At 47.2% G+C, this 23,223-nt stretch overlaps 1 protein-coding gene across 4 annotated transcripts in view; it reads left to right on the top strand.

Annotated features, from left to right (window-relative positions):
- tp53bp1 (tumor protein p53 binding protein, 1) overlaps positions 1-23,223 on the top strand; it is a 26,298-nt gene continuing 3,075 nt past the window's right edge. Inside the window, exons 1-25 of one of the 4 annotated variants that reach the window (XM_031569045.2) lie at positions 1-132; positions 3,613-3,829; positions 4,303-4,384; positions 4,526-4,592; positions 4,699-4,757; positions 5,048-5,119; positions 7,495-7,543; positions 7,877-8,010; positions 8,773-8,899; positions 9,669-9,748; positions 10,085-10,263; positions 10,511-12,350; positions 12,930-13,046; positions 13,339-13,533; positions 13,813-13,879; positions 14,803-14,892; positions 16,059-16,431; positions 16,528-16,596; positions 16,968-17,120; positions 17,411-17,637; positions 18,705-18,842; positions 20,239-20,588; positions 20,979-21,170; positions 21,557-21,757; positions 22,867-22,938. In XM_031569045.2, coding sequence (XP_031424905.1) covers positions 3,650-3,829; positions 4,303-4,384; positions 4,526-4,592; positions 4,699-4,757; positions 5,048-5,119; positions 7,495-7,543; positions 7,877-8,010; positions 8,773-8,899; positions 9,669-9,748; positions 10,085-10,263; positions 10,511-12,350; positions 12,930-13,046; positions 13,339-13,533; positions 13,813-13,879; positions 14,803-14,892; positions 16,059-16,431; positions 16,528-16,596; positions 16,968-17,120; positions 17,411-17,637; positions 18,705-18,842; positions 20,239-20,588; positions 20,979-21,170; positions 21,557-21,757; positions 22,867-22,938 — 5,113 coding nt within the window. In that variant the 5' untranslated portion in view covers positions 1-132; positions 3,613-3,649. Of the gene's footprint in view, positions 133-2,595; positions 2,959-3,612; positions 3,830-4,302; positions 4,385-4,525; positions 4,593-4,698; positions 4,758-5,047; positions 5,120-7,494; positions 7,544-7,876; positions 8,011-8,772; positions 8,900-9,668; positions 9,749-10,084; positions 10,264-10,510; positions 12,351-12,929; positions 13,047-13,338; positions 13,534-13,812; positions 13,880-14,802; positions 14,893-16,058; positions 16,432-16,527; positions 16,597-16,967; positions 17,121-17,410; positions 17,638-18,704; positions 18,843-20,238; positions 20,589-20,978; positions 21,171-21,556; positions 21,758-22,866; positions 22,939-23,223 lie in introns of those variants that run through there. The other 3 variants (XM_031569044.2, XM_031569046.2, XM_031569047.2) reach the window with 3 other exon arrangements.

Genomic DNA, 23,223 nt, shown 5'->3' on the forward strand with positions numbered 1-23,223 from the left:
CGTGTGTTCCGCGCCCCGTTCTCCAGCGGATAGCACAAGGGGTGAGAGTGCAACTCAGCGCTTTCATTTTTCTGCAAGGAAGCAAGCTATGAACTTTTAATAATATTACTAGCTGAAGATCTTCTTTTACAGGTAATACGTGTCATTGCATCTTATTTAGTCATAATGGGATAAATTCTCTTAATTTTCTTGGTATCATTAAGACTGTCGTCTTTCTTTTCGCCTGTGATGACAGATTTGTGTTCAAGGGCAGGTTTCAAGGAGTGCTACATTTGAGCTCCGAACGATACCCACCTTGCTGCGCATTTTTGGTCATAGATTGTATTAGCCCGTAGCCTACTAGCCTACTCTGCATCCAAGTTGAGAAATGTTCACTTGCGTCATATGGTTAGACCAATAACGTTTCTGAGTATACATTAGCCGAGTGTTAGTGTGGCACTTTATTTAGTAAAGACTTGCGAGTATGTAAATCCCATATTTTTCCCCCCTGCCGTTTTATTCTAGCCCTGCTCCCGTCTGCTCCGCCGCCCTCTTGTCGAAAGGGCTGGTAATGGAGATCATTACGGTAATCTCAGTGTATAACCACATGCGATTCGTGAACTCCGTATTTATAAAGGGCTTTGGAAGGCTCGGCATATCACATGTGAAACTCCCCACTAACATGTGTCACAATTCAAAGTAGTAATTTGAATAGTGTCACCGGTTCCATGGTGCCCATCACAAGGTGCAATAAACATATCAGAGGTAGGCAGTGCGTGTGCGTATTTGCCGAAAATGACAGTAAGATGGCTGGCAATCAGGGCGGTGTGGATATAGGCTATGTCGCAGCCCAGCTCTCAGAAGGACGCAACAAGGGAATTTCTCAAGCACGTTCTTTATTAAGGCTTCAAACTTAAAACAAAGGTATTTAAACAAACAGAAAATGGGGTAAACCCTCCAGCTTGCACCCAGTGCAACCGGCACCTTCCCCTCTGTCTCTCTCTCGCTCGTCAGCCCTTCTTACTGACTGTTTTAAAGTCTTTGTCTGACTAGTTGGCACTGATCAGCAACTAGTCAGACAATCTACACCTGTGTGTCCAATTAGGGAATGGCCCGACCTGCCTAGTCCCCAGAACACCTCCCCAGGGTCCTAAAGCCTGCCCTGTATAGTCCTAGTAAGGGAAATCAGCCATGTTTAAACTAAGTGGGAGCCCAAGACCAGCTTGGGCTACCACAGCTGTATCAGGACTCTTTTGCTGTGGCGTAATAACAAATAGTAGTTCATCAGGAATCTATGGCAGTTAATCCAAAAACAAAAAGTGGAGTATTTTTTTATGATAAAAATGTAAGAAACATAATTCAAAATTGTCCTGCTGAGTGCAGTTAGTCAAGTCAAGTTAGGTCACTGTTATTTATATAGCACATTTAAAAGCAATAGGAATTGAACCAAAGTGCAGTTAACCATATGGAGAACAAATGCATTAAGGTTTCAGACTTACTAACAAGCTGTAGGCCAGAGTCTAATTTCGGCACAGTCCTTTGGTATCCCTGATTATGTGGAGGCTGGGGGTATTGCTAGTTGGGTAACAGGGGTAGTGGGGTGTTGAAAATTATATTTAATTAGTCTTAAACTTACTTGCAAGCTAGAAGGCCATGGCCTAATTCAAATGTCTCTAACAACCTATGGAGGAAATAATAATATAATAAGTGGTTAAATTGAAAGGATCTTATTTAGACAAGTTTTCCTTAAGGATGTTATCCCATACTGACTCTCTTTTTGAAGGCTAGATAGACAGAATAGGAGCGCTCCAAACTTCCCCCTACACACTCTTTTCAAACTTTTTCCAAACAAGGGTTTTCCAAGCTAGGTTTAAAAAAAGACTAGTGTGAGAAGTAAGACTATAGTGAGAAAGTATTTTATTATGGTGAAAATCAGGTGACCCATGTGAAATGCTCAGGAAAGTTTGCCAAAACAGTTATTTTTAATAAGGTTAAATGCAAACAGGAGGTATACAATGGTATGTGGCATCAACAATGTCTTAACTGATAATTCAATTTTATATCCACATCAGTTGAGATATGACTATTTGAATGAGCTCAGAGTGACAGATTTGTAGACCTACCTGTTTCGTCTATCCTTCTGAACAGAACGTTTCCCTGGGAAGTGAACTGGACTACCGTGACGTGCTTGGCCCAGGTTTTGGGCTTGGTTTTTGATCAGAATCAGAATTGGGTTTATTGACAAGTAGGTTTTCGCATGCAAGAAATTTGTCTTGGTTTTGTGGTGCATACAAGTTAAGGAGGGCCACGTCAAAGGGGACGTTGAAACTGGAGTCAGTAGGCTACTGGGCCTTACTGATGAGACCAATTGTTTTTGGGAAGAAACTGTTGGACTGCAGTCTCCTACCAGAGGGTCTTTTTCAGAGTTTCTGCCCAGGGTTGGCGGGGTGTTATGTGGCTGTATTCTGACATTGTCCTCCCCGTTAGAATCAGCAATGTAGGCTAAATTCTGACCAGATCAATGTATAGATCAATGTATTTTAGGTGACCTATGCGATCCTTTTTTAATTTTGTGGCTCTTTTAGGTCTTTCTAAAATATTCATTGCATGCATTGGAACCTGATTTCTGAGTTGGCCGTTTGTACTCTGCTATTGTCTGTAGTTACTGTAGAGTATGACACCACTGCCACCATATTCCTTTAGGGAATTATCGACGTGTCATCATAGACATAGGTCTTCCTGTGTCTATGAACGTAAACATTGCAACTCGCACATAAGCACCGCCTTTATCTTACTATGAGCCAATGGGAGTAGGAGTTTCTCATCTAGGGTTGACCATGACGCAATGGGCCAATCATAACGAAGCGTCTTCAGAATTTCCCCGCGAAGCAAGGGAAAAAGTGGGCATGAACCTAAGTTGAGAAACTTGGTGCGGTGTCTGAAACGTAATGGGCCTCCTGTAATCGTTAGGTTTGGGAGGTACGATTTTCTCCTATGCATTGAACGAGATTTTAAATGTCCCTGGCATAAACCCATGCTGTGATTGTACAGAGTTAATCTCGTTGTGGTTTTGCTGGACTTAACGAACGCTTTATGCTCATTTTAGCTAACGTTAGCATATATTGCTAGATGATCAACTGGGCCATATCATCAGAACCTTTCAACCGACATACTGTTAGTTATAGACAGTGGTTAACTAAAGTGACCCACTGTGCGTGATATATGTACTGATACTTCATGCACTCCGAGATTTTCCATGGCTGCAAAGCTTCATTGATAGTGCTTTTCGATGTTGAATTAACAAAGCATTAATATCACCCACGTATGCCGAGCTAACTTAGCTGCTAGCTAGATAGTGTGCAGCAAGGGAGCTAATATGTTTTCCATGATTGAACATGAGTCCAGGAAGCACATTTATTTTATATCTCTCATATAGTTGGTCGTTATGGTTGCAAATATCTTCGTGCACTTTAATAGCTTTGATAGGCGTAACGTTACTCGATGCTTATAATTCATGTGCAAGAATAATTGTACCAAAACAGGCAGGTCCCTGCAACTTCATTTGAAATGGAAATGGACAAAAAGGCTGTATTTCGGAATAGGTGTTGACGGCATCTGTGTCCCTGATTACAGCCCCATCGATTACTTGCTGACGTCCCCTCCCCTCCACATGGATCCCAGTGGCAGTGAGCTGGACTCCAGTCTCCCGCTACCCGAGAACCCGTGCTTGATCGTAGAGGACTCGCAACCTGATAGCCCAGCGCTAGAGGACGATCCCGAGAGCAGCTACCGCACCCTGCTAGCCAAACGCCTGTCCAACCTACAGCCCCCTGCCCCGAGTCCTGTGCTGGTGAGTGGGAATCGCTTTTCTGTAGAGCCATTCGATTGGCGTGCTGGGCTTAGGTTGAACTCACAGGGGAAATTACATTTGTATCCAGAGGCATAAAATCTAAGGTCCCTAAGGACAACAAACGATACTGTTCTGGCTTAGGACTCCTCAACAGGCCTTCTCGTTTTTTGCATATTTGGCATTTCTCTCAGGACATTGTTCTAAGGGAAAACAAGAGGTGTTTTGTTTACTTGTGTACCGAGTTGTGTTGGGTATGTGTGTTATGTAATTGTTTTTGTGAATAAGTGGTGATTGTGTTCATTAGGTGCATGTTTTGGCAACTCATTAATACACTTGTACTGATGGTGGTTTAGATTTCCCTTGTCCTTCTCACTCGTACCTCCATCACTAGTGGAGTGAATCTTGATCAGAGTATGGACATGCAGAGAATGTGAACGGGAGAGGTAAATGAGGACAGTTGTGTCTTTCCATAGGAACTGATTTCCTCCCCTCTCCGAGACAGAGTTTCACCGACGGAGAACCAAACCAGTGGGAACCACAACAACCACGCCCTCGGTCAGTACCCTGTTGTGTTCTTCTGTTTTACGTTTCTCATAGTATTTTTCTTGAGTTGCAAATTAGTGATGGAGTCATCTGTGGACACTACAGTCTTTGACTGATTTTTTTTTTTTTTTTTTTCATGTTTTGTCTTTCTAGAGCCAGACCAGAGCTTGGAGGAAAGTAGTCCAGTATTTGATATTGTCTCATCAGGTGACACAAAAAGGTATGACAAGGTGATCGTAGGCAGGTAATGCCCTTATGTGATTGCATTTATGTCTGCACCAACTTGACCCTTTCCAAACAGTTGACCGGTGCTATTTTTGTAACAGATTGGCTATGGAGGATGTGGAGTCCGGAGCAGACTCCACCACTTGTGCTCAGACTGAAGGTAATTACTATTACTATTGGCTGTCGGTGGACTCCGTACATGTAAACACGACACATGTGACATCTTTTAACATATAACACAACTATGATGCCTAACTGTGGTGAGCCATTATTATAAATGTGTAATTAATCCTGTTGTTGTTCATGTCATTGTTTGTTATCTCACTGTGTGTGTGTGTGTGTGTGTGTGTGTGTGTGTGTGTGTGTGTGTGTGTGTGTGTGTGTGTGTGTGTGTGTGTGTGTGTGTGTGTGTGTGTGTGTGTGTGTGTGTGTGTGTGTGTGTGTTTGCAGGGAATATGTCTCAGTTTGGGTTGCTGGAGCTGTCAGAAAGTCAGGGATTCCAGGACGAGTCCCAGAAGAGTGGTGAGTGTGATGGAGAGGAGGCCACCGTAGCTCACACTCACACAGATAGCTCACACTCACAGATAGCTCACATTTACATTTAGTCATTTAGCAGACGCTTTTGTCCAAAGCGACGTACAAGGGAGAGAATATTCAAGCTACGAGCAATAGAACCTGGTGTAACAATAAATAAATACTACTTTACATAAGAAATATAACAAAATGAAATAATAAAAAAAAAAGAAAGACAGAAGTGCAGAAATGTAACTGCTGTAATTGCAAGTTACGCACTAGTCGAAGTGCCAGTTAGGACGGGAAGTGCTCTCTGAAGAGTTGGGTCTTCAAAAGCTTCTTAAAGGTAGAGAGGGACGCCCCTGCTCTGGTAGTGCTGGGTAGTTCATTCCACCAACGTGGAACTACAAATGAGAATAGTCTGGACTGCCGTGCTTGCACAGACGGCAGTGCCAAACGACGCTCACTAGAAGAGCGCAGCATCCTGGGTGTAACATTCGCCCTTACAAGAGCATTTAGGTAGGTGGGAGCAGAACCATCAAGCACTCTGTAGGCAAGCATAAGTGACTTGAACTTAATGCGAGCAGCTACAGGCAGCCAGTGGAGGTCAATGAGTAGCGGGGTGACGTGTGCCCTCTTCGGTTGGTTGAACACCAGACGCGCCGCCGCGTTCTGGATCATTTGTAGTGGTTTCACCACGCAAGCCGGCAGGCCCGTTAGGAGGGCGTTGCAGTAATCAAGGCGGGAATTCACCAAGGTTTGCACCAGCAGCTGGGTGGCATACTGGGTTAGGTACGGCCTGATTTTGCGGATGTTGAATAGCGCAAAGCGGCAGGACCTAGAGACAGAGGCAATGTGGTCCGTGAAAGTCAGTTGGTCATCAATAATGACCCAGAGGTTTCTTGCTGTTTTGGATGGAACAAGAGACAAGGAGTCAATATTGATGCTGATGTTGTGGTGGATGGCCTGTTTGGCTGGAAAGACCATCAGTTCCGTTTTGGCCAGGTTCAGCTGAAGGTGGTGGTTTTTCATCCATGTGGATATATCAGCAAGACAGTCCGAGATCCGCGCCGAGACAGTGGTGTCCTCAGGAGGAAAAGACAGAAACAGTTGAGTATCATCGGCATAGCAATGATAGGAAAAACCATGCGAGCGGATGATAGGGCCCAGCAAAGTGGTGTAAATGGCAGAGAAGTGGTCCCATCACCGAGCCTTGGGGCACCCCTGTGGTAAGGTGGTGAGGTACAGACAGCTGACCTTGCCATGACACATTGAACGAGCGCCCAGTGAGGTACGATTCAAACCAGGAGTGTGCCTTGCCAGAAATGCCCATACTTGACAGTATGGACAGAAGGATGCGGTGGTTGACTGTATCAAACGCAGCTGATAAATCAAGCAGGACGAGAGCTGAGGATTGAGCTGCTGCTCTAGCTGTTTTCAAGGCCTCTGTCACAGACAACAGGGCTGTTTCGGTGGAGTGACCACTTTTGAATCCAGACTGGTTTGGATCGAGGAGATTGTTCCTTGATAGGAACTCTGTGACCTGTTTGGAAGCTGCCCTCTCAATGGTTTTTGATAGGAGCGTGAGAAGTGAGACCGGTCGATAGTTTTCCACCTGAGTGGGATCGAGAGACGGCTTCTTGAGCAGCGGTGTTACCCGAGCCACTTTAAATGAAGAAGGAATTTTTCCAGAATTAAATGAAGCATTAATCACCTGTGTTATTGCCGGTAAGACGGCAGGCGATATGGCTTGAAGTATATTGGATGGGATGGGGTCCAGCGGGCATGTAGTTGGACGGCTACCTGTTAGGATTTTGGAGACCTCACTCTCGCTGAGAGGGGTGAAAGAAGGAAATGATGAGCCATTGACGGTTGCGCCCTTAGGGGGGGGAGACAGTTGGTCGAACTGTTTCCCGATGGCTGCCACTTTCTCTGTGAAAAAGGAAGCAAAGTTATCAGCAGTGAGGTTAGTAGCTGGGGGGGAGGAGGAGGGTAGAGCAGAGTTTTGAAGGTGGAGAATAGTTTCCGAGCGTCAGTTGCACCGTTGATCTTGTCGTTGAAAAAAGTCTTCTTAGCAGCAGTGATGCTGGATGAGAAGGAGGCCAGCACACTCACTCACAGATAGCTCACACTCACACAGATAGCTCACACTCACACAGATAGCTCAGTCACACGGATAGCTCACACTCACACAGATAGCTCACACTCACACAGATAGCTCACACTCACACAGCTAGCTCACACAGAGAGCCAGAAGCAGCCACTGCCAGGTGCTGCAGCAGGATTACACATTGCTTTGAGAATATGCAATACCGTCAGTTGCTGAAGTAGACAGTCATTTTTGTATGGTGAGATATCGTTGAATATGAGTGCTTCTTCTACAGATGGTAGGAGGACAGCAGGACGGGAGGCCCAGAGCCAAGATTTAAGAAGGTACGTGTACGTCTATAAACACTGACAGAGAAAAACAAATAAATGGGGAAGTGGCACAGCTGCAGTGGGGGTCATGGTCCAGCAAGATCAGTAAAAGGACGTCTGTATATATACTATACTATACTTTTTATATATATATATATATATATATTGCACACTACCCTTATTCCTCTGTCTTTGCCGACCCGCTCTACCAACCGATCGAACATGATGTGTTTGTCCTTGGTCTGTGTCTCCCTCATTTCTTCTTGTCTTTTACTTGTTCCTTTCTTCTGTCTACCTGTCAGTGTCCTCATTCTACCTGCCAATCCCTTCTCTCTCTCTCCCGTTCAGATCTGAGGTGAGCTCCAGCAGCAAGGAGAGCCAGAGGCTGAGCATCCAGGCCCTGCTGCACTCCCAGGCTGTGGAGGATGAGGACATAGTGTCCTCTCAGGAAGACCTGTTCGAAGGGGAGGAGGAGAGAGCCGGTGGGTCATGCACAAGTAAAGTACACGATTGAGTGTGATATAGTACTGCACAATGTAAGATAAATTCAGTTCAGTACAAATTTTATTTGTATAAGCGCCATAACAATACAATTGTCTCTAGGCCTTTTACAGAGACCAGAGCCTAGAGAAAGAGCAGTCAGTCCACGACAGTTAGCGAGGTCAAGCAAGCAAGCAACATTGTATGTTTTAAGCTGGGGCGCAGATGGGGTGTTTAGGGTTTTTAGACAGATAAGACGTGTCAGCAGATGAGAGGCAGAGGTTCTTACAAAGGGAGATTTTCACACAGAAATGATGTGTTATTACTGAGAACAGAGTGTACGAGATAAGCATGTTACCATCCCATGATCACCTCATGGGCGGTACGGGAGGCCCAGAATGACATCACTGGTTTAGAACTTAAAAGTTCGAACATTGCTGTACCTAAACAGAACGCGCGTTCTCCAGCTTTCAATGTACTTGACTGTACTGTATTGACTGCTGTGTTGTATTGCTATTTGCCAGTAAAAACGTATCTTGTAACAACAAAATGCTTTGTATGGTGGTTCCTCTCTAAACCAACACGCAAGAGAAAAATACTCTTACAACAATTACATGTATTTGAAAAAAACCTGCTTACATAACACTGCCTATTTATTCAAGGTTGTTCGTTCCACCTAGTGAGGTTGTCTCCCCACCTGTTCTACAAATAAGGTCTGACAAGTAAAGTTCACTTTGATTGTTGATGTTTACATGCATGTGCAGGTACCCATGTTGACAGCACAGTGAATGAGTGTGGCGGCCGCTCCATGCCCACGTCCACCCCTGCCAACAGCCTCCACCTTCTCCACCTGTCTGGCCAGGGCACTCTGGTGCAGGAGAGCCTCTCCCAGTAAGTGATGCACATTAGGAGACCTTTTCATCAGCAGTAGTGAGCATAGAAGTTAATGAAAAAATTGTTTAGTTCCTGTACCTCTTGACAAAGCAAGCAGTTTGTTCATGTCTTTCGTCAAAGTTGTCCATTTGTCCACACGTGAGGACCTGTATTTAGCCTGCTTGAAATAAGCAATATGAGCGGCCTTGTGGATAATTAACTGATCGGTGAGATTAGGAGCTGTGCTAGTAGAGATTGTGTTGGCAGTATTTCTCATAATTAGACCACACATGAAGTTTGAATAATTTCCCTCCACGTACATCTTTGCATTTTTGCAAATGGAAAGCGCCCATGAATTATTTAAAGTGGAGATCTGCCCACTGCATCATTTTGAAAAATGGTACTCGTGGGTAAGGGGCTGAACATCTGAGGGGCTGATTAGAGGGCGTTTACATTCTTAAATCCCAAACAGTTGAATCTACATCAGCGTCGGTTCAGGGCGATGTTGAGTATTAGATGGGGGTGTTGAGCTGTTTTCCACCCATTGAATGTCGATTTTCATAGGAATGGTAATTCTGTCAATATTAACAACAACATTGATGTGTTTCGTCACAGTTCAGTCATATCATTTAGTTTACAGCTCGATGAACACCTGTGTGCACTACCTAAGTCTGTTTTATTTATATGGATTGTTTTATGCTCTTTATGTACACCCGTCACTGTAATGATGCATTTGCTGTGATGAAACCTGGGCTGACCTGGAGTGTGTGTCTGTGTGCATTGACAGACAGTCCCAGGACTTCGTGGCTGCCACACAGGAGAGAATGAGCCAGGCCCCCCTTATTGTCCCCAACTCCCCCACCGGAGGTAATTAACATCAAAACAGCCCCATTAGCCTCCCCAGTCTCCCCTCGTCACTAGAAAACCTACTTGTTATTTAAAGGAACAAAATCCTTCAGCAGTTTACATAATGCTGACACTGGCTGGAGTTCTTGCATGCATGATTGATTTTCTTTCTTTCTTTTTTTGTTTGTTGTGAATGTTTAATTATTGCAATGTTTGACAGCAATTCAAATAGTCAGGGCATTTCATGACCACTGCCCACTATGTGAAAAGATTTGTCCGTACTAGCCACACATACCCATGACACTTGCTTCTTATTTATTCAGTTATCTGATGAAACCTCTGCATTGATTTGTGTAGATGAACCAATGGACATCTCCAACACTGAAGATAACCAATCACAAAGAGGACAGGATCGGCCCAAAGGCAGCAGTCCAGTTCCCAAGCCACGCCCCACATCCACTCCAGTATCCCAGAATTCTCCTGGTTTTGTGCTGGACAAGAGTTTACCTCTGCCCAGCCAACCTGAGTTTTCTCATGTAAGACCTTAAGCTGAAACAGGCACAGAATCATTGTGTAGAAACATAAAGCTATGTTTGTGATGTTTTTCCTCAATCTTCCCAGTGCAAATAGCAAAGAATATTACATTTGGGGCTTATAAATACACTGCATCCCCATTGGAACGGCCTATTGTTTCGCGTACATATGTTATCAAAGCATAAGAAAAACAGAAAGCCCTGAACTCTAACCCCATACCTTTCTATTCTGTCTTTCCTGCTGTCACAGGACACATTCATGGCCACTCCTAGTCTGGAACAGCAGAGGACCAGTGGTCTCTCCTCATCTCAGACACAGAGCCCCCCTACAGCTGTGAAGACCTCCTCCTCTAAGCTATGCCCTAGACCTTCTCTCCACAACCTACCCGCTGCTGCTGCTGCTGCTCCTGCTCCACAAAAACATGGGTCTACCGCAGCCCAACCCAAACCGGCGCCCCCGACCGCCTCCTCCCAGGCCCCAGAGGTAGGAGCCTCCTTCCAGCTTGAGCTCTCCTCGACCAGTCAGCCCAGCATCTTCTTCCAGAAGACCCAGAGCTTCCTTAGCGACGAGGATGAGGACGAGGACACGCAGATAGAGGAGCAGGAGCCGGAGCAGGAGGCTGCGGGGGTAGATGCCAGTGATGCTGGTCCGAACCGCTCCGCGGCTGCCAGTCACTCAAACACCTCCGGTGGTCGACCAGGGCCACGCAGTTTTGGACCTGGTTCTGGGTGTGCAGAGAGGGAGATCCATAGGTCTCAGCCGGATCCGGCCCGGCCCGCCTCTCAAAATGTGAATGTAAATCGATCCTTGAGTCAGGGCTCGGCTCAAGCAATCAGTGCCAAACCCTTGGGTGGTGGTCTCTCCCTGCTGGGGCGGGTGGAGAGCTCTGCTCCGAGGCCTTGTCCTACTCCCGGTGTCCCCGGTGGGGTGCCTTCTAGCTTGCCTTCCCAGTCGCTCTCGCAGTCCATGCTGTCAAGTCACTCTGCCCAAAGGCCTGTCCCTGCCTGCCGGAAGTCACAGCCCAGCAGCCAGGCGGGCTACCAGACACCAAGCCAACGCAGCCAGCCTCTGTCCCAGAAATCCCAGCCTCAGCCCAGCAGCCAGGCGGCCTCCCAGACACCAAGCCAACGCAGCCAGCCTCTGTCCCAGAAGTCACAGCCCAGCAGCGAGGCGGCCGCCCAGTCACCAAGCCAACGCAGCCAGCCTCTGTCCCAGAAGTCCCAGCCCAGCAGCGAGGCGGCCGCCCAGACACCAAGCCAACGCAGCCAGCCTCTGTCCCAGAAGTCACAGCCCAGCAGCCAGGCGGCCTCCCAGTCACCAAGCCAACGCAGCCAGCCTCTGTCCCAGAAGTCCCAGCCCCAGCCCAGCAGCCAGGTGGCCGCCCAGTCACCAAGCCAACGCAGCCAGCCGCTGTCCCAGAAATCACAGCCCAGCAGCGAGGCAGTCTCCCAGACACCAAGCCAACGCAGCCAGCCTCTGTCCCAGAAGTCCCAGCCCCAGCCCAGCAGGCAGGTGGCCGCCCAGTCACCAAGCCAACGCAGCCAGCCTCTGTCCCAGTCACCAAGCCAACGCAGCCAGTTTCTGTCCCAGTCACCAAGCCAACGCAGCCAGCCTCTGTCCCAGCGGTCCCAGGGGGCAGCACATAGCCAAGAGAGGGGGAAAGACCTGGGTGAGATGGACGTAGAGACGGGCGAAGGAAAGGAGGAGGGGAACGACAGCGCTGAAGGAGCTGGAGCCTCAGGCCTGTGCCTGGCTCTCTCTCAGACCTTGGACCTGGAGCCGATGGAGGAGGCAGAGACCCTACAGCTGGCACCCGGGCCTCCGCACACCAAAGGAGGCCAGACGAGCCCCGGGGGTCCCTCAAGCTCCCAGAGGAGCCAGAGGATGAGCCAGCAGAGGGAGAGGGAGAGGGAGAGGGGTGTGTCAGCGTCAAAGCCCACTGTGGGCATCCGCAGCCCAGAGAAGAGGAAGGAGATAGAGAAGAGCATCTCCCCAGGGAAGGGCTCTCTCTCTCAGCCCGAGAGGGGCTGTAGAGTGGAGCCAGGGCCCCACCGGTCCCAGTCCCAGGGCCTAAGTGACAGCTCAGGGGGTAAGAGAGGAGGATTGTCTGTCCTCTGTGTCAAACATGTAGATGTAGTTTTGGACTAGTACTGGACTGATCATTGTAGTCCCTTTCTGTAAGTGCTTCTGTGAGTCAGTTTCACTTTACCGTTTGTATTTCCTTAAATGTTGTATTCTAAAAACCAGGAACCTGATCTGATTTTCTCCCCACGGTTGCAAAAAGTCAAGTTATAGGCTAATCTTTTTGATCTGCATATAGAAAGCAAGATATACACAGAATGTAATTTGGGTTATATCAGCTTATGTGAGCGTCAGTAGACTTCTCAGTCCATCTCAGTATTTCTCTTCTGGGGTTCTTCTCCCTGTTGAACCCTGATGTCTCAACGGTGAGAGCAGAAGTGAGGGCAGGGCTACTGTTTTTTTTACATTTAAAAAAAGATATATATATGATTAATACATAACTCCTCTAATCAGTACAGACATTGGGTTGTTAAGTATGCGAAACTAACTGAGATTTGAGTATTGCTCACTGATGAAGCAGAAAGTAGAGGACTATATGAGATTTTCATTTGTCGATATGCAATCAATCAACATATTTTTTTCTTAGATATTCCCTTCCACTTCACCCTGCCTAAAGAGGGGGAGCTCATCCGGCCCGTTGTCACGGCGACTCCCCCACTCATCTCCCAGCTGAAGAAGACGCCGAGGCACAGCACTCCCATTGGTGGGCGTCTCTCTGTCTCGCGCTCTCTCTTTTTTTTTACGTATTCGTTCTTTTATTCCCTTTCATTTTCTCTCTCTCTGTGTCAGCCTCTAAAGGTCTGTTGCATAACAAATCAAGTCCGTGTTCATCCAGCAGCAAGCCACATTACTGACAGCCTGCTCGCCCTTGTCCTGGCATATGTGTGTGATTTTAAGCAGCCGTTAATGAAGAGTTCTTATTAGTCCGTTGTCAATCAGAGTTGCTGCGTCATACCAAGTGTTTTATTTATTTATTTATTTTCTTACCGTCGCAGAGATGACATCATTCTCAGAGGCATCAGAAGGGGACGTCACCAGGGAGACCATCATGGCTGACAGCGAGATAATGGCAGAGGAGAGCGTGGAGGAGCCGGCCACCGCCGAGGCCTCTGGGAAACTGAGTCTGCGTATGAAGCTGGTGACCCCAGTGGAGGAGGGGAGCTCTGGGTCAGAGCGCTTCAGTCTGCAGAGTAAGAGATGGGTGGAGGGTTTGTTTCTTCCAGAGCCAGGAAACCATATAGCTAACTAAGTGTGATTGGTGATTTTTTTTTTACAAATCTGTTAGTATTTGCATGGAAAGACACTTGGATAAAAACCCTTAACTGGCCTTAAACAGACTAGCTAGTCAGAGTACAAAGAGCACTGTGTGTGTCTGTTTGCATCTCTGTGTGTTTGTGTATCTGAGTGTGTGTTTGCATTAGAGTGATAACCCTTTTCATTGATTTTTTTTTTTTTTTTATGTCTTCCAGAACCACCATTATCAGACGATGATGGCTCTGTTGTCAAGGCTACCACTGTTGCCAAGGCAGTATCTAGGTAACCTGCAGCAGTTGCTATGCGCAACATCTCATTTGTGTGGGTTATGATTTTAGAGCTTGCTCCCTCCCTCCCTCCCTCCCATATCTGATCTGCTGAATCACTGTCACTGCTATAGGCTGCCACTGCCTCTTGGCACCCGGCTCTTTGCTTCTGTCCCCCATCTTGCCAGCAGAGAGATTAACTGTCCCAGACTGAAAACAATTGCATGCAATTACACGCAGATAAGACCTTCTGATGCCGCCTTAATTGCTTTTAAACTGTCTAAGTTGATGAAGGGAGAGGGGGGTGGTCGGGAAAAGAGCGAAACGAACGGGGGGGGAGAAACTGCCAAAGTGGAACCTACTCTGTTGTTCTTTCACACGTTCTGAGGCGCCCATTATCGCCAGGGTGCTGTGATGCATGTGGACAGATGACAGGAAGTGCCTGTTAGCGCTGCTGCGTGTGCCTGTGTCTCTGCAGGAGTAGAGGGGCACAGGCGGAGGTCGGAGCATAGAGTGTACAGCGCAGTGTTATTGGTTTTTTTTGTTGTTGTTTTTTGTGAACCTCTTTGAAGTTTCATACCAAACTGTCCTTCAGCGTTATCTAACTAAGGTCTGCTTCATAGTTGCACAGCGATCAGTAACATTGGCACGTGTTTCACAGCGATCAGTAACCTTGGCCACTGTTTCACAGCAACCAGTAACCTTGGCCACTGTTTCACTACCAGTTGAAATGTGAAATAACTGATGATTTGTTGTCGACTGCTTTATCAGCTGTTGCACAAAATGACTGGATGCTGCCCATAACCAGTGTAGCCCACACTGCTAGTCTGCTTCTTATCCAGTTATATTTGCTTTTGGATTATTCTTATGCTTTTATCAGGTCTAAGCAGATATCTCTCTCTCTCTCTCTCTCTCTCTCTCTCTCTCTCTCTCTCTCAGTCCATCTGTGTTCAGTCGTGTCCGTGAGGCCCACCGCCAGGAGGAGGCTGCGGAGGAGGCCCAGCCTAGTTCTCCCTCTGCTCCTCTTAGGTACAGAACCTCTTCAGGGCACCTCCCTACCACAGCACCTCCCCATCACAGCACCTCCCCCTACCACAGCACCTCCCCATCACAGCACCTCCCCCTACCACAGCACCTCCCCATCACAGCACCTCCCCATCACAGCATCTCCCCATCACAGCACCTCCCCCTACCACAGCACCTCCCCATCACAGCACCTCCCCCTACCACAGCCCCTCCCCATCACAGCACCTCCCCTACCACAACACCTCCCCATCACAGCACCTCCCCCTACCACAGCACCTCCTCATCACAGCATCTCCCCCCACCATAGAACCTCCTCACAGAAGTGACTGCAGCACTGTAACACACACACACACACACACACACAGTACAGAACCCCACAGTCTCCTCCACATGCCGTATAGTGCGGCTAGTTATAGCCTAGTGGTGTGTACAGATTTCAGTTTCCCTTCATAAGCCATCATAGTCTCTTCACAGCCAGGCTCTGATGGATGGCCATGTGAGGTGTGTTAAAATAGAGCTCCCACGCTGGTATGTATTTTTGGACAGGGTTAAGTGGGGTCAAGAGCACAGTATCAGTGAGACCCGTGTGTGTGTGTGTGTGTGTGTGTGTGTGTGTGTGTGTGTGTGTGTGTGTGTGTGTGTGTGTGTGTGTGTGTGTGTGTGTGTGTGTGTGTGTGTGTGTGTGTGTGTGTGTGTGTGTGTGAGAGAGAGAGAGAGATAGGACACCTCTCTGGTCATCTGCCTGTCTCTCTTTCTGCTCTGTCTGTTTTCATTGTCCCATGCTGTCCTTTCTACGTTACTTTTGTTGTTCTTTCTTTCCATCTGTCTGACCCACTTCTCCTCACCGGGGTTCTATTTTAGGCTTCCCTGCCCTCTGGCAGAGAGAGAGAGAGAGAGAGAGAGAGAGCAAAATGAGAATACAGCAGCTTAGGGAGAGTACTGCAATAACTGTAGTGTCTTTGAATATCTCTGTATCTCATGAAAGCAGGTAGGTTTGGTGTTATGTCCTATCTCTGTAAGAGTGAGATTGTGAAACATGCTGCATGTGAGCAGACTGCAGGTCTGGGGAGAAAAAATCCCTTGAAGGCCAGACCTGTCTGTGTTTTGGTACTGTGTTTTGATGTGGAAAAAGCACATTATCTCTCCCCCCTCTCTCTCTCGCCCTCTAGTGGAGGTCCGCTTAACTCTTCCCAGAAGATGGGCGGAGCCTCTCAGGACTCTGACTCGAGGCCCCGTCCCCTGGTTACTAGCACCCAGCTCAACAGCCAGGATGTCCACCAATCGCAGGCCCTCTCTCCCTCATTACAGAGGGGCACTGTGGGTAATGGGACTCTGGGAAGGCTCTCCCAGAAGGCCAACGGTGCTGCTTCTGAGAGTCCTCTTCAACATGGCCCCACTGGGACGCCACAGAGATACGCCGGTCAGTCAGCACAGGTGGGCGGGTCAGAGTTGCCCCTGCCCAGAACTCCCGTCAAGCAGCGGGCGGTGTCACAGCAGACCAGCTTTGAGGCACCTGCCTCCACCAGCTACACACCCAGCAAGGTGACCACACACACTTAGTCTCATATACAAGAAGAATGTATGTGCCCCTTTCACAGAAACTGGTTTCACCACATGTATGGTCTGTGTGTGTCTCAGTCCCACCAGAGGGCCTTCTCCCAGCAGACCAGCTTTGATGCAGCAGGAGCACAGAACTTATCTGGCAGAGTACGTGAACCCTCACACTCACAATCATACTCTCTCCCTCACACTCACAATCATACTCTCTCCCTCACACTCACAATCATACTCTCTCCCTCACACTCACAATCATACTCTCTCCCTCACACTCACAATCATACTCTCTCCCTCACAATCACAATCATACTCTCTCCCTCACAATCACAATCATACTCTCTCCCTCACAATCACAATCATACTCTCTCCCTCACAATCACACTCGCACTCTCTCCCTCACAATCACACTCTCTCCCTCACCTCAACTTCACACCCTTTCAATCTCTTCACTTAAACACTATACCATATCTCTCTCATGCTACCTGCTAACATTGACCAGTTGAGACTGTGTGTGTTTGAAGGGCGAACCAGAGCTGTCTCCCCCTCGGCCCACCCCAGGAGTGCACCTACGCAGGCACGTGCGCACCATCCAGGAAGTGCGGACTACGGTCACGCGCATCATCACAGACGTGTACTATGACGACGGACGTGAGGTGGACCGCAAGGTCACTGAGGTGAGAACAAGGCTACTCATAGCTAGTCATGTGAAATGTATCTTTTCACTGTGGAGTATTACATTCCCCTGTTTTACTGTACAAGTGTTAAGTTTCAATGTAATGTTTTCACTCATTCTGAATTATGGCATTACGGAAAGCATCATGGTCTCTTTCAACATGCATAAAGCTGTATAGTATGTCCCTTTTGATATGCAGTGCGTCTGTGTGTGTTTAAAGCTTATGTGTGTCTACTTATCTAAAGAACTTTTGAATTGTGTGTAAACTCTATTTCTGTATGTGTTTCCCAGGAGTCAGAGGAGCCTGTGGTTGACTGCCGGGTGCTGGAGAATGACCTCTCACCCTCGCGCACGGGCAGCTCCATGACCTCTGGTGACCTCGCGGACGTCAGCTCCCTCTCCTCCAAAGCCTCCAGCCTGGCTCACAGCAGCTCGGGCAGCATGGGGACGGGCACAGGCTCTGGCCGACGGCCAGACTTCCTCATGCCCGCTGGCCGCGGCGCTGCCAGGGGTGGCAGGTGAGCCCACTCTGCTGAAGGTTTTAGGTTTCACTGAAGGCGATAATCTGATATGCAGACCTAGAAGTGGTTAGGGCCTTTTACAGTTCACTTGCAGAAGTGGAGTCGCTGTGTTATATATACATACAAGAGACATGGTTCTTTAGCCTAGCCTAGCTTTGTTTATCAGGATCCCCATTAGCTGAGACTTACAAACCCGTCATTCCTCCTGAGGTAACAGTAACAGCGTAGAAATTGCTGTCAATTGCCAATTTCACTGCTGTATGATGTGTTTCCCAATAAACATATTTGAAACAAGTAACAGCGTAGAAATTAAGCATAGAATTACTGAGATATAAGATAATATATATAAGAGCATATGGGTCAATATTTTGCCTTGATGTTGTAGATGTTCTGCCCAGGGTTTTTGCATGAGTCACTATTTAACACTCTTCCTGTCATCTTACTAGCATTGTCTTTTCTTAGCGCTCTTACCTTTCACTAGCTTCCCTCTAGCTTCACTGTTTCTGGTGCACACTGACGTCTCCTCCACTGAAGTCTCCTCCCCTAGTGTGACGCAGTGAAGTTTCCACAACCACCCCCCCTCTAATTCCCTCTAGTGTTCTTGAGCTGGTGTGGCGTGTGGAGGCTTTGATGTTTGAACCCCAAATTAAGGCTTTTTTTCAGATCAGAACAAAGGCTATTTTGATCTTGTATGTCAAAGAGAAGTTTAGATCACTTTCTCTTGTCGAGTGATCTTTTCCCTAGACTAAAGAGCACATTCCTCGTGTTTTGAAGGTGCTTCCTGAGTATGCAGGAACCAGTGTAACCTTTCAAACGAACACATAAGTTCAGACATTTGACATTTCAACAAGAGTCCAGGGTGTACAGCGGTAAGGAGCTGAGAGGTTTAGACATTGTTTTAGGATGTTGGTGGGGGCATTGTCTTATTGACCCGTACCTTTCTCTCTGTGTGCGTGTGTCTGTGCGCGTGTGTCTGTGCGCGTGTGTCTGTGTGTCTGTGTGCGCGTGTGTCTGTGTGCGCGTGTGTCTGTGTGCGCGTGTGTCTGTGTGCGTGCGTGTCTCAGCCCCAGGAGGGGGCGCAAGCAACTGCAGAGGCCTGTCTCTGAGCAAGCCACAGTGCAGGGGCCATGCCCTTTGACCCCAGTCACACCTCGTGGCAGGTCACGGCGAGGCAGACCCCCCTCACGCAGCCCTCAGAGCAGGTGAGGGGATGTTGAGTTAGTGATTACAGAGAGTGTGATTGAAAGAAACTTGATCATAGTGTAGATGAGTGTACATCGGAGTAATCAAAACACACACCCACACCCACACCCACACCCACACCCACACACACACACACACACACACACACACACACACACACACACACACACACACACACACACACACACACACACACACACCCACACCCACGCTGAGTGTCCTTCAATTTCGCCACACCCCCACGGCTCTGAATCACTGCCAAATCAACCTCCCACCGCACAGGCCACACTAAACCATTTTCCCCTTGTCTGTGCCGTTCCTCTCTCTCTGTCTGGCTTCCTGTCACCTCACTGGTCTGTACTGCTGCACCAGTTCTGTTAAACTTTCCTCTTTTCCTCTGTCTTAACCTCTCATCTTACCTTAGATTATTCAATATCAATTACAGTCAGTATTCTTGAACTTAATCAGTATGACTGCAAAGTAACGTCTTTGAAGGCTCTCTTGATGAGTAGGACCTTTCTCATAAGGCCCTTAGTGTATAAAGATGAGTTTTGGTTTTGTGTGTGTGCGCGCGTGTGTGTGTGCGCGCATGTGCCTGTGTGTGCGCGAGTGTGTGCCTGCACGCATGCCTGGGTGTGACCCATGTGTGTGCTTGTGTATCAGTATGTATCAGTGCATGTGTATGTGCATCTGTGGTCTTTTGTCATGATATATGAGGGTGTGTTTAAGAGTTTTAAGTTGTGTACACATTTGTGTGTGTGTGTGTGTGTGTGTTGGCCCGGTGTCTGGGGGGGATAGCTGGGGAAGTGGGGTGGGGGACAGGAGAGAGAGTGATCCTCTCAGAAATAGATTGGTGTAATATTTAGACAAAGTTATATTATTTTATAGTGCTTCCCATTAATTAATTTACCTCCTGCAAAATGGTTTGGTTATAAGGGTACCGTATGTTACTTCATCCTCACCACCTTATTTACCAAATCAAACTGTCAAAATGTCAACTAGCAAATCTGGCGCTCATAAGCATGAAGAAAATAGGAAAAAAAGATGACCTCATACAGGCAAGGGAAAGGGCAGTATACAGGCAGCTCATCATTTTGACATCAGCTAACTTAAAGTTTGGAAGTGATTATTATCTTATGAGATAATAGGCTACACGTGGCTATTAAGGTAATATTTTATGCAAGCCTGTATTTTGAATGAGAGTCAAGTTGACGTAACAATAATGCATGGCTTTGAATATTCCATGCCTGCTGTCAAGCATGTTTTTACTTTAATTGGTGGGGGGACGGGGGCCTGTTAAAATGCATGCCAGCCGTGTGTGTGTGTGTGTGTTTGTGTGTGTGTTGAGCTACCTTTCTTTTGGCATTTTGTTTAAACTCACTCCTCACTCCTTAGAGGTGGACGAGCTGGAGCAAACAACATCCAGCCTGCACCATCATCATCCTCGCCAGAGGAGGAAGAGCGATTCACCCGTATTACCACATCCCCTCCCGGACCGTCTGCACGCGCTGGGGGGGCCTCGTCCGACAGCAGCCTGGTAGGTCTGCGGGTGGTGGCCAAGTGGTCCTCCAACGGATACTTCTACTCGGGGCGCATCACGAGCGACCTTGGTTCTGGAAGGTTCCGGCTGCTCTTCGACGACGGCTATGAGTGTGAAGTGCAGGGTCGGGACGTGCTGCTCTGTGACCCCATCCCCACGGAAACCGAGGTCACGGCAATAGCTGAGGATGAATACTTCTGCACTGGTAAGTGGAAACAACTAAACGGTAAATAACCAAAATGTTTTGGAACGCTATTTTGGTATGAATATTTAGGTAATATTATGTACGTCTTTGTGGTCTGATTTACATTTATATTATGCATACAATCCAGTAAATGGCAGTGGAAAAATTCAACATCACATATGGATTGTGTGAATTTTTTGGCATTACCAGAGGTTGAGTTGAATAAACGTTTCCATTAACGCCTGTCCGTCTGTGCGTGTGTGTGTCTGTGTCTGTCTGTTTGTGTGTGTGTGTGTGTGTGTGTGTGTGTGTGTGTGTGTGTGTGTGTGTGTGTGTGTGTGTGTGTGTGTGTGTGTGTGTGTGTGTGTGTGTGTGTGTGTGTGTGTGTGTGTGTGTGTGTGTGTGTGTCAGGTATGGTGAAAGGCCATAAGGCGGTGGGCAGGGAGCTGCAGTACTGTGTGGAGAGGGAGGGCCAGCAGCAGTGGTACAGCAGGGCCTCGGTCATCCTCTCCATGGAGCAGGGGAGCCGCCTCCGAGAGCAGCACGGCCTCGACCCCTACGAGCCCCTCACGCCCCTCACCAAAGCCGCCGACATCAGTCTGGGTAGGTACACACACACGAACAATAGACAAGCCTTACATATTTGATGTCAGACATTGTTTAAACACACATAGTTCACACACGCACAGACAATAGACAAGCCTTACATATTTGATGTCAGACACTGTTTAAACACACATAGTGTACACACACACACACACACACACACACACAGAATTGGTGTTAGTGGCCTTTTCTGTATCATTTCATCTTTTACAGGAAACAAGACAAAGATTGTAGCTCTAAACTATGTGTGATGGATAAATATGTACACATCATGTCGAGAATTCACATTAGAGCACTGCATTGATCACACTGTAATACATCATTGATTTAGGAAGAATATATATATAAATATATTTGTTTCATGTTTATGATATGCATTCCAGATAATCTGGTGGAGGGTAAGCGTCGTCGCCGTGGCAACACAGGGCCAGGAGTGAACACGCCCAATCGCAGCTCCAGTACCAGCAACCCGCGCACCCCAGGGCCTTCTGGGAAGAGGAAGCTGATGAGCTCCACTGAGGAGGAGCAACCCGCCGAGCGCACGCCCGCCAAGAGGGGGCGCAAGTCCGGCCCCAACAAAGCGGGTATGGAGAGGGACGAGTGAAGAGAGGAGGAACACGTGACTGGGGAAACGTAGAAACCCTCCTGTAGGGGAGAACTGGACATAGATTTCAGTTTCTAGCTGAAACAATCTTGTCTTTTAAAAAACGTGTTTTAGCACCTTTTGTGTTGTAGTAACTTAATCAGCTGTTAAAATATGTTTTAGAATATATATATATATATTTTTTTTTAATGCTTGTACACCTTTTACATTTTAAATAGAAAAGGTGCTAGAAATTCTTGTTTTGATGGACTTTTAAAATATGTGTTACTATATATAGTTTTACATGCAGACATTGTGTAAATGTAGATGAATTTAGGTTTTATGAGGTTGTTGTACAGATTTTTCTGATGATCTTGACTTTTAACATGAGACTGAATGATTGAGAAAGTGCTGATAAAGAATGGCCTGCTTTTAGTGCCATTGGCAGTGAATCTCACACTCCTGAGTGCAGAGAAGAGGGTATGTGAAAACCGTTCCCAATGCATTTGAAACCTCACGGGGAGCACAGTCATGAAGGAGAAATAGAACACGGTGGATGCCATTATTTGTCTAGTTTATTCTTACCATTTCAATCATTAACAGTCGCTCTCTGTAAAACTAAAACTCGTCAAGATGTATGCGTGCATGCATGACATCAGTGACGCTGACAGCAGCTTTCTGAAGTAGAGAAGTAAATGGCAGAATCTATTTGAGCATCTTGCGCTTGGCGACAGCCCTTAATGAGGTCAGAAATAATGGGGTCCTCTGCCACTGTGGTTCGTGCGGTTCGTGTCAGGAGGCAGAGACCTTGCTCATTGTTTGTGGCCTCGTGTCAGGAGGCAGAGACCTGGCTCATTGTTTGACACCATCACCTCTGAGGGTCTGTCTGCACTCACTGTGGTGAAGGGGCGACTTTTTCACTTTCACAACAATTTGTGGTGTTTGGGTAGCACAAAAGTCACTGTAATGCTGAATTTCAGTTTAACTTGACCTCATTATATCTGTGGGTGTGTGTGTGTTTACTGTGAATATGTGTGTGTATGTTTACTGTGAATGTGTGTGTGTGTGTGTGTGTGTGTGTGTTTACTGCTAATGCGTGTGTGTGTGTAGGTTTGCGTGCTGCTGTGGGTACGGCGGTGAGCAACACCTCAGGAAGCGACGCTGGTGACCTGTCCATCCACGGTGTGTATGGTATATAGTATGTACTGTATGTATGTATGTATGTATGTATGTATGTATATGGTAATTTTGAAGGAACTGATAAGAACACCTGTAGTTCAACAAGCCTTCCAGGCTATTTAGCATGTAGTTGTATGATCAGGGTGTGTAACATTATGTTGTCAAACTAGATTTTATCAGTGCCAACTGTACTGTTGTTGGTGTTTCCATGGTGAGTCTGTTGGCTTTTAGCTTTTTAGCTCAGTAGGTTTACACAAAAAAAATCTTACTGCTTCTTTAATTTAAACT

This window comes from Clupea harengus, chromosome 6 (assembly GCF_900700415.2).
Source record: "Clupea harengus chromosome 6, Ch_v2.0.2, whole genome shotgun sequence".
Lineage (NCBI taxonomy): Eukaryota > Metazoa > Chordata > Actinopteri > Clupeiformes > Clupeidae > Clupea > Clupea harengus.